We start from the raw sequence: 15,210 nt of genomic DNA, 5'->3' as shown, positions 1-15,210 counted from the left end.
TCACTCTGAGGAAGCGCTGTACTCAAGTTCTTCAAACCTTCGTCAGATATCCGACTCCTTGAGAGAATTAATCTGGTTACTTTCCAATCCCTGTTGGTGATCGCTTTACACAGTGTTATCAAATCAGGGTCGTACTCTGTTGGCCACCCATACAATATGCCTGAAATTGAACTGTATATCACTTCATTAGACACTTCCTCGTCCTCGTCCTCGTCCTCGTCCTCGTCCCTCGTCCTCGTTATAAATTACACGAAAGCAGTACCATGGTTGTTTAGATATAGAGAGCTCATCCGTAAACAGCAGCACCACTTGCCATGCACCTTCTCTGATGTGAATAGTAAGGAATGCTTTCAATTCGTCTTTATCCATTGCTACACGTAATTCCTCCAAGGCACGAGGTGATTGGAGTACTAAAGGATTAAAACAAAAGAATATTAATTTTTTTACTTGAAAACATTACAGCGAAAAAACCTAACTTTACATTGTTTTTGTCTAAAAACTGACAAACCACAGAAAATACCTCGGCAAATTGGACACAAAAATAATTTCGAGTCTCCACGTTTCGACTTATTGTTGAATCATCCCAAGTCAAAGGAAACCAGTTGGGAAAACAAGGAGACGGACAGTATGAACAATAAAATGTCGTGCGATACCAAAAACATTAAGCCAAACCTTTTTTCTTCCTCTTTTCCAAGTCTTAAAATGTCAGCAAATCATTTGAGAAGTTGTAAATCATTGTCATAAGGTTTTATTCCAATATTATCTTTTCCCTCACTAGTAATCTAAAACTCTGCAGTCGAAAATGCCTGCGAGAGAAGTTGCTGGTGTTGTTTTTTTCCAAATCTGGTTTTAAAGTTTCAGAACATTTTCAAGAACACGAGAAAAAAATTGTTTTCGCTTTGCAAACATAACAACGAAGTATTCGTGTTGATAAATTGAAAGAGACGTCTTTTTCTTGAGAATACGATCATAAAGTACTTAGGTTACACCACATAAGCGACCAGTCTTAACATCAGAATTCTATGCACTTATGGACTGAGTAGAAGGCTCATGTGGGTCCAGCTTGATCTTACTCAGTCAATCAGATTTTTATTTCATGAACGCCGCTCTTCTCATTTTACTTCCTTCTCACGTGGACACACGCTTGGCTTTGCAGCTTTTTATGCCCCTGCCAGCGCAACCGCGCACGGCCTTCATAAAAGGGTTCATTTATAAATCTTTTTTTTTCCTTATTAGGAACGGGCATTAGACCGCGCAGGTCATTTGATGATTATATAAAGGTACCAGGTCTACAGAGAATGAAAAAACCCCAACACAAGATCACAAATCTGGGTTAAAAGAAAAATTCCTTGACCATTACACAAACCTAGCATTTCTCAATAGTCTTACCACCGAATATAGATAACTGGACATATGTTTCAAAGCCAATACAAGCTTATTTTAACAATGTTAAGTACCTTGCTTGCGGAAGTGAAGTTTGGCTGACTCATTTAATAAGTAGCTGACGTAGTTCTGGAGTTCCTCGGGTAAACTGACATCAAACTTCGCCAGTCCTGATCTAATGGTCGGATACATGGCGTTCTCTAATGCTATCATGAAGGACACAAAAAGACACAAACTATTTTAGTACTTAAGGTCACATTCTCAGCTCAGAGAAATTATTAAAATGAGGAACTACTAAAAAGACAACGTAAGAGTCAATGTTGTCATTAACTGTGAAAGATCACAGACAAGCTTGGGGTCAAATTTAAATTTGTCCTTTAAAGATACCACCAACACGTTTTGTCGATCGTTTCCGAAATGGAACATTCATGCAAAAGTTCTTTAATGCACGAGCTACACGAGGGTCCCAATGGGGCGATGGCTTTTATGGCTAACGGTTAAAATTTTGGCCATGTTAGGGCTAACTTTTTCTTGTTAAGGAGTTAAAAAGAAACATTTCTTTGGTTAACTCTTTGTAATCTAACGTTATAGTTGAGGGAAAGGAGAGTTTGTCGAAAATTATCGCCCCGTGTCATTACTTCCAGTGATCCCTAAAGTTCAGGAGCGGTGTGTGGCCTCGCGCCTTGTCTCTCACGTTGAGAAGATCTTGTATCCTTTTCAACATGGTTTTCAAAAGGTCAAGTCTTGCGTTACTCGGCTTATTGAAGTATTCTATGATATTGGTCATGCACTGGACCGCGGGCTAGAATCAAACATAATTAACTTGGACTTTGCCAAGGCTTTCGATTCTGTGTGCCCGGCAAAGCTCGTGTTGAAGCTAAAAACGTTTGGAATCGATGATCCCCTACTCGCCTGGTTTTACTCATACCTAACTGGAAGGCGTCAAAGAGTGGTTATAAATGGAACTTTCAGTAATTGGACTGGCGTTGGGTCAGGTGTACCCCAGGAGTCACTTCAAGGACCGATTCTCTTTTTATTATTTGTAAATGACATGCCAAATGTAATTAATAGTGCGACGCTGGCTATGTTTGCTGACGATTCTAAATGTTATAGGATCATAAATAATGATGCTGATTTTTCGAAATGGCAGTACGATTTAGTTTCACTTACAACTTGGTCCTTGTCAAATGAATTGTATTTTCAGCCTACAAAGTGCAGTAATCTGCGTATATCTAGGAAGCGTATTAGTTCATATCGTAGCTATAGTATAAATGGTATAGATGTGGAGGTTGTCTCTACTGAAAAAGATTTGGGGGTAGTACTCGTAAATGACACCTCTCGGAAGGATCATATACTCATGATAGTTGCTAAAACAAATAGGTTACTGGGCTTTATTAGAAGGAGCTGCGCAGGAATTGTTGGCAGTGTTCCGCCGTTGCGTCTTTACTGTTCATTAGTGTCTTCGCACTTTTGCTATTGCTCTCAGTTATGGGCACCTCAGTCTGTTATCAGCAATTTATTCTTAGTTAAAAATGTGCAAACAAGAGCTACACGCTTTATACTAAAAAGAAATAGTAGTAACTTATCTTATAAGGATCGCTTAATCTCGACTTAGTTTTCTTTTTTAAATGTCTTCATGGTCATATTGATCTAACTTGTTCATTTAATTACTATTTTTCCTTTGTTAAGAGTCAGATGCGTCAAGCGTGCTCAGGGCTGAACTTTAAGATTAATAAAAATCATACATCAACATTTCGGGACTTCTATTTTAATAGGATAGCAAATTTGTGGAACAATATACCTAATAATGTTAGGCAGGCTGAGTCTACTGACTCTTTTAAGCGTAAACTTAAGTCGTTTTATTTCAAGAGACTTTTCAACGTTTTTGATGGAGACTACTTTCTTACCTTTAAAATAATTTGTCCTAAATGTCGCCGGGTAAATACCCTTGTTGCGTGCACTTGTTAAACAGCCCATTTAGTCTATTCATACTATTAAGTTATTTTAGGAGGGGGTTGGGTTGGAGCTTAAACCTAGTAGGGAACTCATGTCCTATTGTTTTTGTTTCGGTACTGCTTTGTACAAATCCTTAAATCAATAAATAAGTTAAGGATCTTGGAATTCACATCAAATCAAATCTATCATGGAGCCTGAAAACAAAGCAAACAGCGTGCTCCGATTTATAACTCGAACAAAGGGCCCCAGGAATCCTAAATTGTTCTCGAAATTTTACATGAGTTTAGTACGTCCAATACTTCAGTACTGCTCTCCAGTGTGGTCTCCACACCTCAAAAAGGATTCGGCTATTTTAGAGAAAGTACGACGCAGAACACCTAGATATGCAATCAGAAACACTGCCCGAGATATGTCATATGAAGAGCGCTTAAAGGTCCTTAAATGGCTAACTCTACATCAGAGAAGATTATTTTCTGCGCTTACTGAGTGCTATAAGACGGCTAACAGTCTTAACGAGCTACACCTATTTGAGTATTTTAAATTTGCACATGATTTTCGACCATTAAGAACCAACCATCGCCATAAACTTAAACCATTGCCCGCAAAGCTAAACAGTTTTAAGTATTCTTTCTGTGCAAATATAGTCAATGAAGGGAATAATTTACCTAAAAAAGTTGCAGAGGCAGAAACTCCGAACATTTTCAAGAACAGAGTCAGACGCCATTTTACTAATGTTTTAGGAAATTTTTAACTATTTTACTGCAATTTTTAATTATTTTAGGAGACAAACTTGAAATAGGTAACCTCTTTTGCTTCCTTTTTACTTTTCATTAAAATTTGAATTGTGAATAAACAGTTATGTTATGTTAAGACTAACGGTTGAAATTCGTCAATTTTTACGACTAACAGCAAAATGTTTTTGCTATATTACGGTTAACAGTTAGCCCCATTGAGACCCTCCTACATGTATTACAGTTCACTGACATGCATTAGTACTACATGCACTATTGAAGCAGCAATATGGTAAAGCTAATAACCTCTGGTAGCGCGATGTGGTCATCGTAACTCTGAGGTGGCTTACACAAAGGCTCCTCAACGTTCGACACACAAACTCAATTTACAAACTTCATGTGTACACCTTGTTCTGAATTAGAGCACAATTTGACGCTTGCGGGGCCTTAACACATCAAGGTTGTAAATGGATACGATTAAAAATGGCTAAGCACTCTGATAAAATGCTAGAGTTGTATCCAAGATTCACGACAGTACCGCGCACTTGATGCACGTGTAAATCCCGAGGACTGCAAGCGCGCACCACGAAACTACACATAACATGAAACAGTACCTGTAATTTTGCATATGTACCAAAATTTGAAAGTTTCTAAGACCAGGATGAGCTTATCCTAAGAACTTTAGTTATTTTTTAACACGTGCTAAAAAGAAGTTCACTTTTGCCGGGTATTTTGTTTCTTTTCTTCTACAATATTTTTTTCTAGTGCAATGTGAGGTTGTCTCCTTTCTACATGACGGCTGATTGCTGGATTGCTAGGATTTACCACTCGTGAAAACAGTCTCCATCTAAGTGCTGGGTGCCAATGTAGTAATGTAATTTATATCTTAGGCCTCTAATGAGCATTGCAATTGTTAATAATTAATGCAGAAAAAGACTGCACGTGCAGGAGTTCCGTGGAAAAAGATACTTCGATAAAGAAGTGGGAGTGTTTAATAGCATTCTACTAAAATTGTTTTTTTCTAAATGTGCATTATTTATTCACCTTCCATCTTCACTTTCTCAAGTTCCTGGCGTAGTCTAGTTGCTGTTTCAATGATGGAAGGTGAACTACCTGAGAGAAGAACTAAACAACAAAAAGGTTTAAAGAATTTTTAAACACCATTCTTGGTTGGTAACATTATATAAGAGGAGGGGTTACATTAAATATGGAGTAAATACATATTATTCAACGCTTCAACATGTAATGAGCTGCGCAGATGTTTTGCAAGTTGCATGCAGGGCTGAGATATTTGAGAGAAAATAATAGGAATCCTTTATAACAAACTCAGAGAAAGTGTTTCACCTTTCAGCTTGTCACTTAAAAAATCAAGCCTGAAATACTAGTGTAACCATTTCCTTGCATCCCTTTCCATACTTCTTTTGCCCTGTTCAACGCAGCCAATACGCATGTTTCACTCACCTTCCTTTCTTTGTTCAAGTTGTTCTAGTTCATCTTCAAGATCAGCAGTAAAGAGTTCAGGGGGAGGCAAAGTACCTGAAGGGAAAGGTAAACAGAGAGATACACTGTATTTAGCATTCAGTGCCTTACCTCGCATAAATGGTTAAAAACAGGCATTTAACAAACACTTCACATTGTACTAGGCTCATGTGAAGAACTGAAAGTATTAGATAACTATCTCACTTAATAATTATAAAGGAACAGGGATCATCTTTACTAAGGAATAGTTTCCCTTGAACATGTATAATTTGAATAAGGAGTGGAAGCATTCATCAATAGTAATAAAATCATATAACAGGTTCTTTTAAATGAGGATTAATTTCCCTTGAAAAGTGATGATTCGATACAAGGGCGAAAGCCTTTAATAGCATTCTTGGATTTATTTCTCTCTGATAATGAATCAATAAACATTTTATATTCACCTTCCATTCTGAGCCTCTGAAGCTCCATGCGCAATTCAGCTAGTTTTTCTCAAGATCAAGGACAGGAAAACTACCTAAGAGCAAAGGTACACAGAAATATATTTGGCAGTAAGTGCCTCACCTGATATAAAAAGTTAAAGCATGATAACAATGATGCACGTTTTCCATTATATCATTGTCAAATAACCTTTCTATAAGTAATATTTCATTATCACATGCCACAGCTAATTTAATACTTCCTTTAACTGAAGTTGTGGATTAAGAGACAAAACTGAATCGAAAATATTTTCCTTAACAAACTAAAGTACTGAATAACAGCTGAGAACATTCCATAGTATTCTTGGATGAAAGTAAGGTCAGAAAAAAAGGCTAATATCTCAGATAGGGAATAATTTCTCTAAAAGTTTCTCCTGAAAAAAATAGGAATTCATTTCATGGCATTGAGCTATTTACATGACTAAAATATTTGAAAAATATAAAAGGGAAACATTTTTGACATTAGGTCATCATCACACCTGATGATGACCTGGTTTCGAGAATGTTTGGTTTTTACCTATTCAATATTTTTTAGCTTATTTTTAAACCTAAGCAAACTTTATGGACAGTTATTAGCATTCTTGTACCAGTTTCTCTCAAAAAGTGACAATATATTAATTTTTCTATTCACCTTTCATTCTCGGCATCCCAAACCCCTCAAATACTGGCTCTAGCTTTTTCGTTCTCGGCATCCTACTTTTCCCAAATACTTGCTTTAGCTTTTCCTTAAGAGAAGTGGTGGGGAGAGAATGGAGAGATTGGAGAGAATGGAGAGAACCTGGGGGCAAAGGTATACAGAGCTTTTCAAAATTCAGTGTCTGACTTTAAACATAAAAGATAACAACAGATATACTTGTGCAAACAGCAAATTATTGTCATGTTAAAGTAAAACAGTGTTAGTTCTTCATTATAACTCCACGATCATCGTTGAAAACAACTATTGTGTATTTTTACCACATGCCGACTCAATACCATCCTTAGCTAAAGTAGAGAGTGAAACAATGCCAAATTTGGATTAGTATACAGTTTACTCTCGCCCTGCGTACCCCTCACTATTACAGACACCTCGCCACTACAAACAAGAGCCAGCCCCTGGGGAAAAGCATGAAGAAACGAAATAAATTCCCTTTAAAACGGACTCTTCCTTTTAGCGAAATGTAGACACTTTCAAGCCCCTCAGCACGAAGTTTCACTTGTTTTTTTCTCTTGCTATAACAGACACTTAATGCTTCATTCAAATCCTAACTAACATACTATAAAGCGACATTATGAAAAAGGAGAAAAAAGAAACCATTCTTCAACAGGGTGTGAACATGAGAATTTCCTGCTTGCGGCCTGACCTCTTTCCCGGTTGTGAGGCCACGTTGGAACTTTATTTCATATGTTAAGAAACGAAACAATTTCATATCTCTCACACCCCGTTATTACAGACTTTTCGCTATTTCAGACATTTAATCTCCCTGCGAGGGTGTCCATAGCAATGGTAGTCAACCCTCAGGGGTAGGGTACAAAGTGCAATTCATGGTGTTACTTTTAATAGCGACACGATAACCAGTCAAACCAACATGTGATTAACTGATTGTATATGATGTACAAAATCTATCTAAACTACATCATTGTCAGTTTTTTAAGGCATAATTTAAGATCAACAACGAAAAAACTTAGTTTATCATTATATACTGTTTCACCATCGTCAGCCTCTACCATCTTAATATTCCCTTCTAGCAAAACACAGAGTGAGGGAAAACTAAATTGGGTGAAATTTCCTTTAAAAAAACCAAATATTTTGAATGAGAACTAAATGTATTTAAAAGCATTCTTGGTTTAGTTTTACCACAAAATTTAATTTAACAGCACATTTTATTCACCTTCCATTATTCGAATTTCCTCACAGAGCTTTCCTAGTTTTTCTTCAGATCAAAGGTGGAAAATCCAGGAAGAGGCAACAGTTGCCTATAAACAAAGGTATTGCAGAGAGATATTACTATTTCTACTAATAATAGTTAGGAAAAGGCACATACCAACTTGCAGTATGTAAATATACAAGTCGGTACATGTACACTGTACGATTATCTTCATTTAAAAACAGAAGCTTTTATTTCTCGTTCTTTCCTGAAGTTTTCATAACTAATCCTCACAGCTTTTTTGGCCAATTAACACACGATGAATTCTTCCACTTCTTCCACTGTCAAATGCATCAAAACACACAAGTCAGTGATGTGTGTATGTTGTTTTCTTTTTTTTCTTGGAGCATGTCAGGTGGAACTGAACTCAAACTGTGAACCCATGCTATTCGGACTTCAACCCGTCAGCAAAACATAAACAACCTGAAGTAGTAAGGTCCCACATCTTTTTATTCATTTCAAGGTGGTTTGATTCAAATAATTGTCAGTTTAGTTTTACCCTAAAGACCCTTACAACCTTAAATGTTTAATCCCAAAAGCACACTTCTTACACACTTGACATAATAACTGAACACACTGAACATATTCCCTACAGATATTAATTCAAACTGAGCTTCCTGTTCACCTTTCCTTCCCTGTGCTTTTCCTATAAGTTCTTTTCCATGACCAGTGGTGGGTATTACAGTGAGGGGTGAAGTACCTAAGAACAAAAAGTACAGGGAGAGATTAGCATTCACAGCCTCTCTTCAGATGCACTGTAAGTTGTTCACCATAAGTTGTACTCTTAAAATAATACTATATGCCACATTACTGCATTGAGATAATTTCAAAGCTTTGTCAAATAATAAATAGTTATTACTGGTCACTACAACTTTCCATAATAACTTAATACGTCTTTTAATTTTGTTTTCACCTTTCAGTTTTTTCAAAATTTTCTCTGTCTCAAAAATCTTTGTCTTGTCTTCTGTTTCCATTTTTTTCAGCTCTTCTTGATTTTGTGGACTTTCACTGGTTGAACTTATGGAGTGGAATTCCGAAGATGAGGCACCTAAAATCAGATTTTAAAAAAAAAATAATGAGGCAACCACTAAATACTGACATTCAAAACCATACAACAGAAGAAAGGACAGAAGAAAGTGGAAAAAGTTAATGATGACTGAATTGGGAACTATTACTGCTAGTTTTTATCCATATCAAAACATTTACAGAAATAAATCATGCAATCTAGCAGTGTTATCTACATGTACCTGCCTTTAGTCTTTTACATAAGGTTTCTGTATTTCCACACAGGTGTAAAGGTAAAAAATGGAGAGATTAGCATTCACAGCTTCTTTTCAAATGTTTAGTTCCATAAGTGGAACTGTGTACAATTATATTAAATTATTGATGCCACATTATTGCACTGAAATTATTCTTCAAAGATTTATCACATAATTGTTATTACTGTTCATAAAAACTTTCCATAGTAAATTAATACAAGTTTTTAATTTCTTTTTCACCTTCCAATTTCACTGTCTCCATAATCTTTGTCTTCTGTTCACTTTTTTCACATTGTTCTTTTTTTTGCGGACTTTCACTGGTTGAACTTGTGGAGTGGAATTCAGAGGATAAAGCATCTAAAATCAGATTTACAAGAAGACACACATTTTAAAATATAGAGACACCTCAAACTATTTTTAAAAACACAACATGCAAAAACTATAAAAAATTTTCTTTCATGGTCCCTCCAACAAAAGTCTTGCCAATTAACCTTTGATTAATGGATGCAATCAAATAAATTAAGGAAAGATAAAAACAACCCTATAGAGAGGAAATATCAAGCCAGATGTCTTGGTAGGAAAGATAACAGGCTACTGGGAAGAGATGTTTGAGAAGAACAAAACATCAAATGAAACATCTTGCAAACAAATTACTGCTTGCATTGGCATTGTTTACATACAGTAGTCAGTATGAATTTATTGAAGAGACAAGTTCCCTAACTCTTGATATAAAAACTGGACCCATCCCTTCATGACATGTACCTTACCATACGTCATGTGGAAAGACTGATGGATTTCATTCAAAGCCCTTGACAAATAATTCATAGTAGGACCAGGCCTTGATACATTCTTTTACCAACCTCTAAGTGCATCTTTCTCAAAGAACATTTTGCATGCATTGTACTCTTCTATGTCCATTGTTGTCTTCAGCCTCAGCTCAGCCAGGTTCAGTTCCTTCAAGATCTTCTCAGTTACAAAAATTCTGAACCACTTCACCAAGATGACCAGATGAGTAATCTGTCCACAACTCCTCCAAGATCATTAGAGATTCACACTCACCGTTATCACCAAACTTCCTACAGAGAGGTACCAGTAATGAAGAGCCTCATTTCTTTTACATACTCCTTAAACTTATTGTGCTCTTCACCGGAACGTGTGGTGGTGTGGTCTGGAAATAATTTAAAAACAATTGATATAAAGAGTTCCTCTTTACGAGTCTGGAAATCTACTGTCTGTGGATAGGACACACTTACAGATGCAGCTGATGTAGTAGATGCTCTACCCTGCTGAACTTCTTGGCATCTGACAGACTCTGTTGCCAACATGCCAGTCTGCATATTCTGTTCGTCAGGTTTCAAGTCATCCACATCAACCTTAATATTCATTTCACCACCTGTTAAATTGTAACAGTCAAATTTAATCCTAATATAACAAGGTTTTTTTCACTTCCTACCTAATTAACCACTGAAATGTGAGAACATTACAATGAGGCAATACCAATCAAACATAGAGCTTATTACCAATGAATAGATACCAACAACTTGAACAAATGAAAATGATTACCACATACAGTAAAGTAATATATTGCTTCAGTTTCAGTTTCTTTTGCATCTTTATCTCATTCCCATAGTAGAATCAAAATTCTCAATGATTAAAATATTACTCACAGTTTCAAACATGGAAATATCTAAACAGACTTAGCTAAGTGAAACATAAGCATGTCTAGCATGCAAGAGTTATTTTCATGGCTGGGTGGGTTGAGATGGGACATTTTGTTTTGTAACTAAGTTTTCATTTTTGTAAACAAACGAAAAATATTGTATTACTTCCCCTTAAGAGAAAGAAAATAAAAATGTAATTTATCTGAACCCACACAGGTATTTTGTGGCCTATTTTCTCTATTTGTCCAAATACTTCTAAGCAAAAATGAAATGCATCAGTGTGCACACTAACTGTTGTCTCCTTCACTGCCATAGTTTGGTCCATCATCACAACACTCTCTATTCCCCTTTTGAAAGAGAGCATGTTGCGTGAAGACACCAAATAACAGTTGCAAAAGAGACCACACTCTCTGCTGTTCCTCTAACAGAGAGGAAATGAAAATTTATCTACAGTTAGTTGTCCAAAAAATAGAATTCCACCTAATTTTATGACAAAAAACAAACTGAAACTCTGTTGTATTTCCAATAGACCCTAACCAAAGATATATCGTAACCTTGAATAAGTTAGGATACGTTAAACAGGAGAAAGGAAAATAATTCAAAGAGGGCTCCTGATTGGTTGTTGCCTATCTGGCCTTTGCCCTGTGTGTGTGAAATACATGATGAAATGCAGGTTGTTTTCAATGAATTGACATGCAATTGGGTTAAGTCCATGGTAGCAGTTGCATGGAAAGTTCACCATCAGTCCCATTTAGTTCTGTGTGATTTTTTTTTTGGTGGAGGTGGAAAATGCATTTTGGAATATGTGATAAAATGCAGGTTGTTTACAAGGAAATGACACATGATGGAGCAAAGTCAATGCAAAGTGGAATTTGATTGGTAGAGTATAATTCAAGCACATGAAAAATTACACAGTGTTCATGTAGTGCAATGATTGGGTATGTTCTGATTGGCTTTTAAAGATTATTTCTATGGTACTTGATGGAATGTGAGTTGTTTGGTAAGTGCATCATCAGTAAAAGAAAGGAAAAACATATTTTAACTTAAAAATGATACAAAAAGTCAGATGTGATCCTTCCTACCATATCCTGATAAATCTCAACCTTAAGGCAAAGCCCACAAACCATTACACTTAACAAATGAGCCCAAAATTTGTGGTGAAGACCATTCTTTCTGCACAGTCCCCTGATTTGATGACATAATTTGCAAGAAAACAATACACAAATGCTGTGAATGGTGTAAGATATCCTAATGCTGTAATATGATTGGTGCAAGATGCATACCCTTAAGTGACAATCTCATTGGTGTGCAAGATAAATGCCCTAATGCAGCAATCTGATCGGTGGCAGATATTAATGACACTCTGTACACTAACATAGAGTTATTTTTTATATCAAAAAGCACTCAAAAAGACAATGCACTTGAACACTTGTAGTCCAACTACAAGTCTAGATAAATGTAACAACTCAGGACTAAAGGTGCAATTCACTCGTTCTTGTGTTTATCTACATGTACCAGTATTCAGTTTACCTTATGTGGCTCAGTCCACACATAAGGTTTAGCTTCATACAAGTTGCATAAAATTTCAGCTAATGTACTGAAAAAAAAAAGGAAGAATTGAAGAAGTACACTCACCATTTGCAGTTTTCATAACATTTTCAATCAGCCCTTTAAACCTCTCGCATTCTGCTTTCCAAGAGTAAACCTTCCTGTAGTTCTCGCGAAGCTTCACAGCTTTGGCTTCTCTCTCTTCTGCGCTTTCTCCATACATCTCTCTGATCCTTCGTGCCCATTCATCTTCATTTTCACCTGATCCAACAATGACAGTGTTTCCACCGTCTACCTTTTGCAAAGCCTCAGCTATGCCAGATTCGCCAGAGACAAGAACAGGAACACCAGCAGAAATGGCCTCAAGGGCAACAAGCCCAAATCCTTCGGTGCGGATGGCAGAGCAACCAAATCTGACTGATAGAACATCATCTTGAGTTCCTCTTGTTCACTGCAATATCGACGGATGGTTAGTTGGTTGCGGTTGATGCACGTGTTGTCAAGAAACCATTGCTCAACTTTTCGTTGTTCACCGGGAGATGAGCCGACAAATGTCAACTCAAAGTTCTCACCAAGAGAACCAATGGCATTTGCGACTACATCATAGCCTTTCAGGGAAAGATCCTCAAAGGCAGCTCGGCCAAACAAAGACACATTAAAATTCTTTACTACCGATCTGTCTACAGCCAACTTTGATTCATTGGAAAACCTTCCAAAGATCCCAGGAGTGATAATCTTCACTTCAACATTAAGGAGACGTCTGCTGTACTTCCGTTGTAGACGGGAGCCGACGGCGACAACTGCATCCGCTGCTTCACACAACTCAATTTCCATCTTATGCTTCTTCTCGTTCTCTTCGATTGTATCTTCTGCAGCCGTGGCAGATTCTTTATATATTTCCCAAGGTCCTCGCAGTAGACGTGAACAAATTGGATCCATTTACACTTTGTATTCTGTAGAGGGAATACGCAGGACAACCTAGTTTTCTTCCATGGCCTATCACCAGATGTGGGTTTGGGAGCTCTGGGGTGAAAACTTCAAGCCCTCGAGGCGGTCGGTTGAACCAGGAACACTTCGGGCTGTGATTAAATTGACACCATGTTGTTTAGCATCTTCTCTGTCCCGATCATCGCTATTAGAGACATAGCAGTGGATTGTCATGCTACCAGTCGTTGCTTGTGCCAAATTAATGGCAAATTCTCGATTGAAAGTTGATAATCCACCCTTTGAAGATTTCCATTCGTCACAGAGAAACATGACATCAAACCTTCTGCTCTCTCTCTCTGCTCCTTGTAGCTACTTCCGGCATTCGATGCTTTGGAAGACGCCATGGTTATTATTGCTACGTTTTCCTTCACTAATAGAAAAATCTCAATCCCCTTAATACCGCAATCGGCGGAGATTCCAAAGGACTATCCGTGTCTGACTCCATCTTGCGTATTTTATTACATTTGTTTATACCTAGAAAGATCAGTTAGAGTCTCCCGACAGAGCTGAATAACATTTGCGCATGCGCTAAGCTTTGGCGCGACGCGGAAAAACGGATTCTGGGTATATACGCCATGGCTGAATGCCATATAGACGACAAAATGGCTGACAATATATAGCTTAAGCTTCATGCAAAACTTACAATGTATCCTAGTTAGCCGTGCTCCACCACGTTAACCCATATCTATCTTAAGTTAACCATGTTCTACCACATTAACCCACATCTACCCTAAGTTAGCCATGTTCTACCACACGTTAACCCACATCTACCCTAAGTTAACCATGTTCTACCACGTTAACCCCATCTACCTTATTTAACCATGTTCTACCACGTTACCACGTTAACCCACCATCTACCCTAAGTTAACCATGTTCTACCACGTTAACCCACATCTACCCTAAGTTAACCATGTTCTACCACGTTAACCCACATCTACCCTATTTAACCATGTTCTACCACGTTAACCCACATCTACCCTAAGTTAACCATGTTCTACCACGTTAACCCACATCTACCCTAAGTTAGCCATGTTCTACCACGTTAACCCACATCTACCCTAAGTTAGCCATGTTCTACCACGTTAACCCACATCTACCCTAAGTTAGCCATGTTCTACCACGTTAACCCACATCATCTACCCTAAGTTAGCCATGTTCTACCACGTTAACCCACATCTACCCTAAGTTAACCATGTTCTACCACGTTAACCCCATCTACCCTAAGTTAGCCATGTGTTCTACCACGTTAACCCCATCTCTGCCCCTAAGTTAACCATGTTCTACCACCACGTTAACCCACATCTACCCTAAGTTAACCATGTTCTACCACGTTAACCCACATCTACCCTAAGTTAGCCATGTTCTACCACTTTTAACCCACATCTACCCTAAGTTAACCATGTTCTACCACGTTAACCCATCTACCCTAAGTTAAGCCATGTTCTACCACGTTAACCCACATCTACCCTAAGTTAACCATGTTCTACCACGTTAACCCACATCTACCCTAAGTTAACCATGTTCTACACGTTAACCCACATCTACCCTAGTTAACCATGTTCTACCACGTTCTACCACGTTAACCCACATCTACCCTAAGTTAGCCATGTTCTACCACGTTAACCCCATCTACCCTAAGTTACCATGTTCTACCACGTTTACCCACATCTACCCTAAGTTAGCCATGTTCTACCACGTTAACCCACATCTACCCTAAGTTAACCATGTTCTACCACGTTAACCCCACATCTACCCTAAGTTACCATGTTCTACCACGTTAACCCACATCTACCCTAAGTTAACCATGTTCTACCACGTTAACC

At 37.6% G+C, this 15,210-nt stretch overlaps 1 protein-coding gene and 1 pseudogene across 2 annotated transcripts in view; both read right to left on the bottom strand.

The window, feature by feature from the left end:
* The window catches only part of LOC131792916 (uncharacterized), a 153,706-nt gene that overhangs the window by 39,846 nt on the left and 98,650 nt on the right, over positions 1–15,210 (bottom strand). The window contains exons 21-24 of one of the 2 annotated variants that reach the window (XM_066170801.1): positions 5,532–5,606; positions 5,115–5,195; positions 1,458–1,589; positions 38–410 (exon numbers count right to left, since the gene is read on the bottom strand). The exons of the other annotated variant lie outside the window; for it this stretch is intronic. Of the exons in view, the coding sequence (XP_066026898.1) occupies positions 187–410; positions 1,458–1,589; positions 5,115–5,195; positions 5,532–5,606 (512 nt within the window). The 3' untranslated portion in view covers positions 38–186. Of the gene's footprint in view, positions 1–37; positions 411–1,457; positions 1,590–5,114; positions 5,196–5,531; positions 5,607–15,210 lie in introns of those variants that run through there. 2 annotated transcript variants of the gene reach the window in all.
* LOC136282798 (uncharacterized) lies at positions 8,451–13,873 on the bottom strand (annotated as a pseudogene).

This window comes from Pocillopora verrucosa, chromosome 8 (genome assembly GCF_036669915.1).
Source record: "Pocillopora verrucosa isolate sample1 chromosome 8, ASM3666991v2, whole genome shotgun sequence".
In the NCBI taxonomy this organism is placed as follows: Eukaryota; Metazoa; Cnidaria; class Anthozoa; order Scleractinia; family Pocilloporidae; genus Pocillopora; species Pocillopora verrucosa.
The sequence above is the reverse complement of the archived record's forward strand: the minus strand, read 5'-3'. Positions and strand labels throughout refer to the sequence as shown.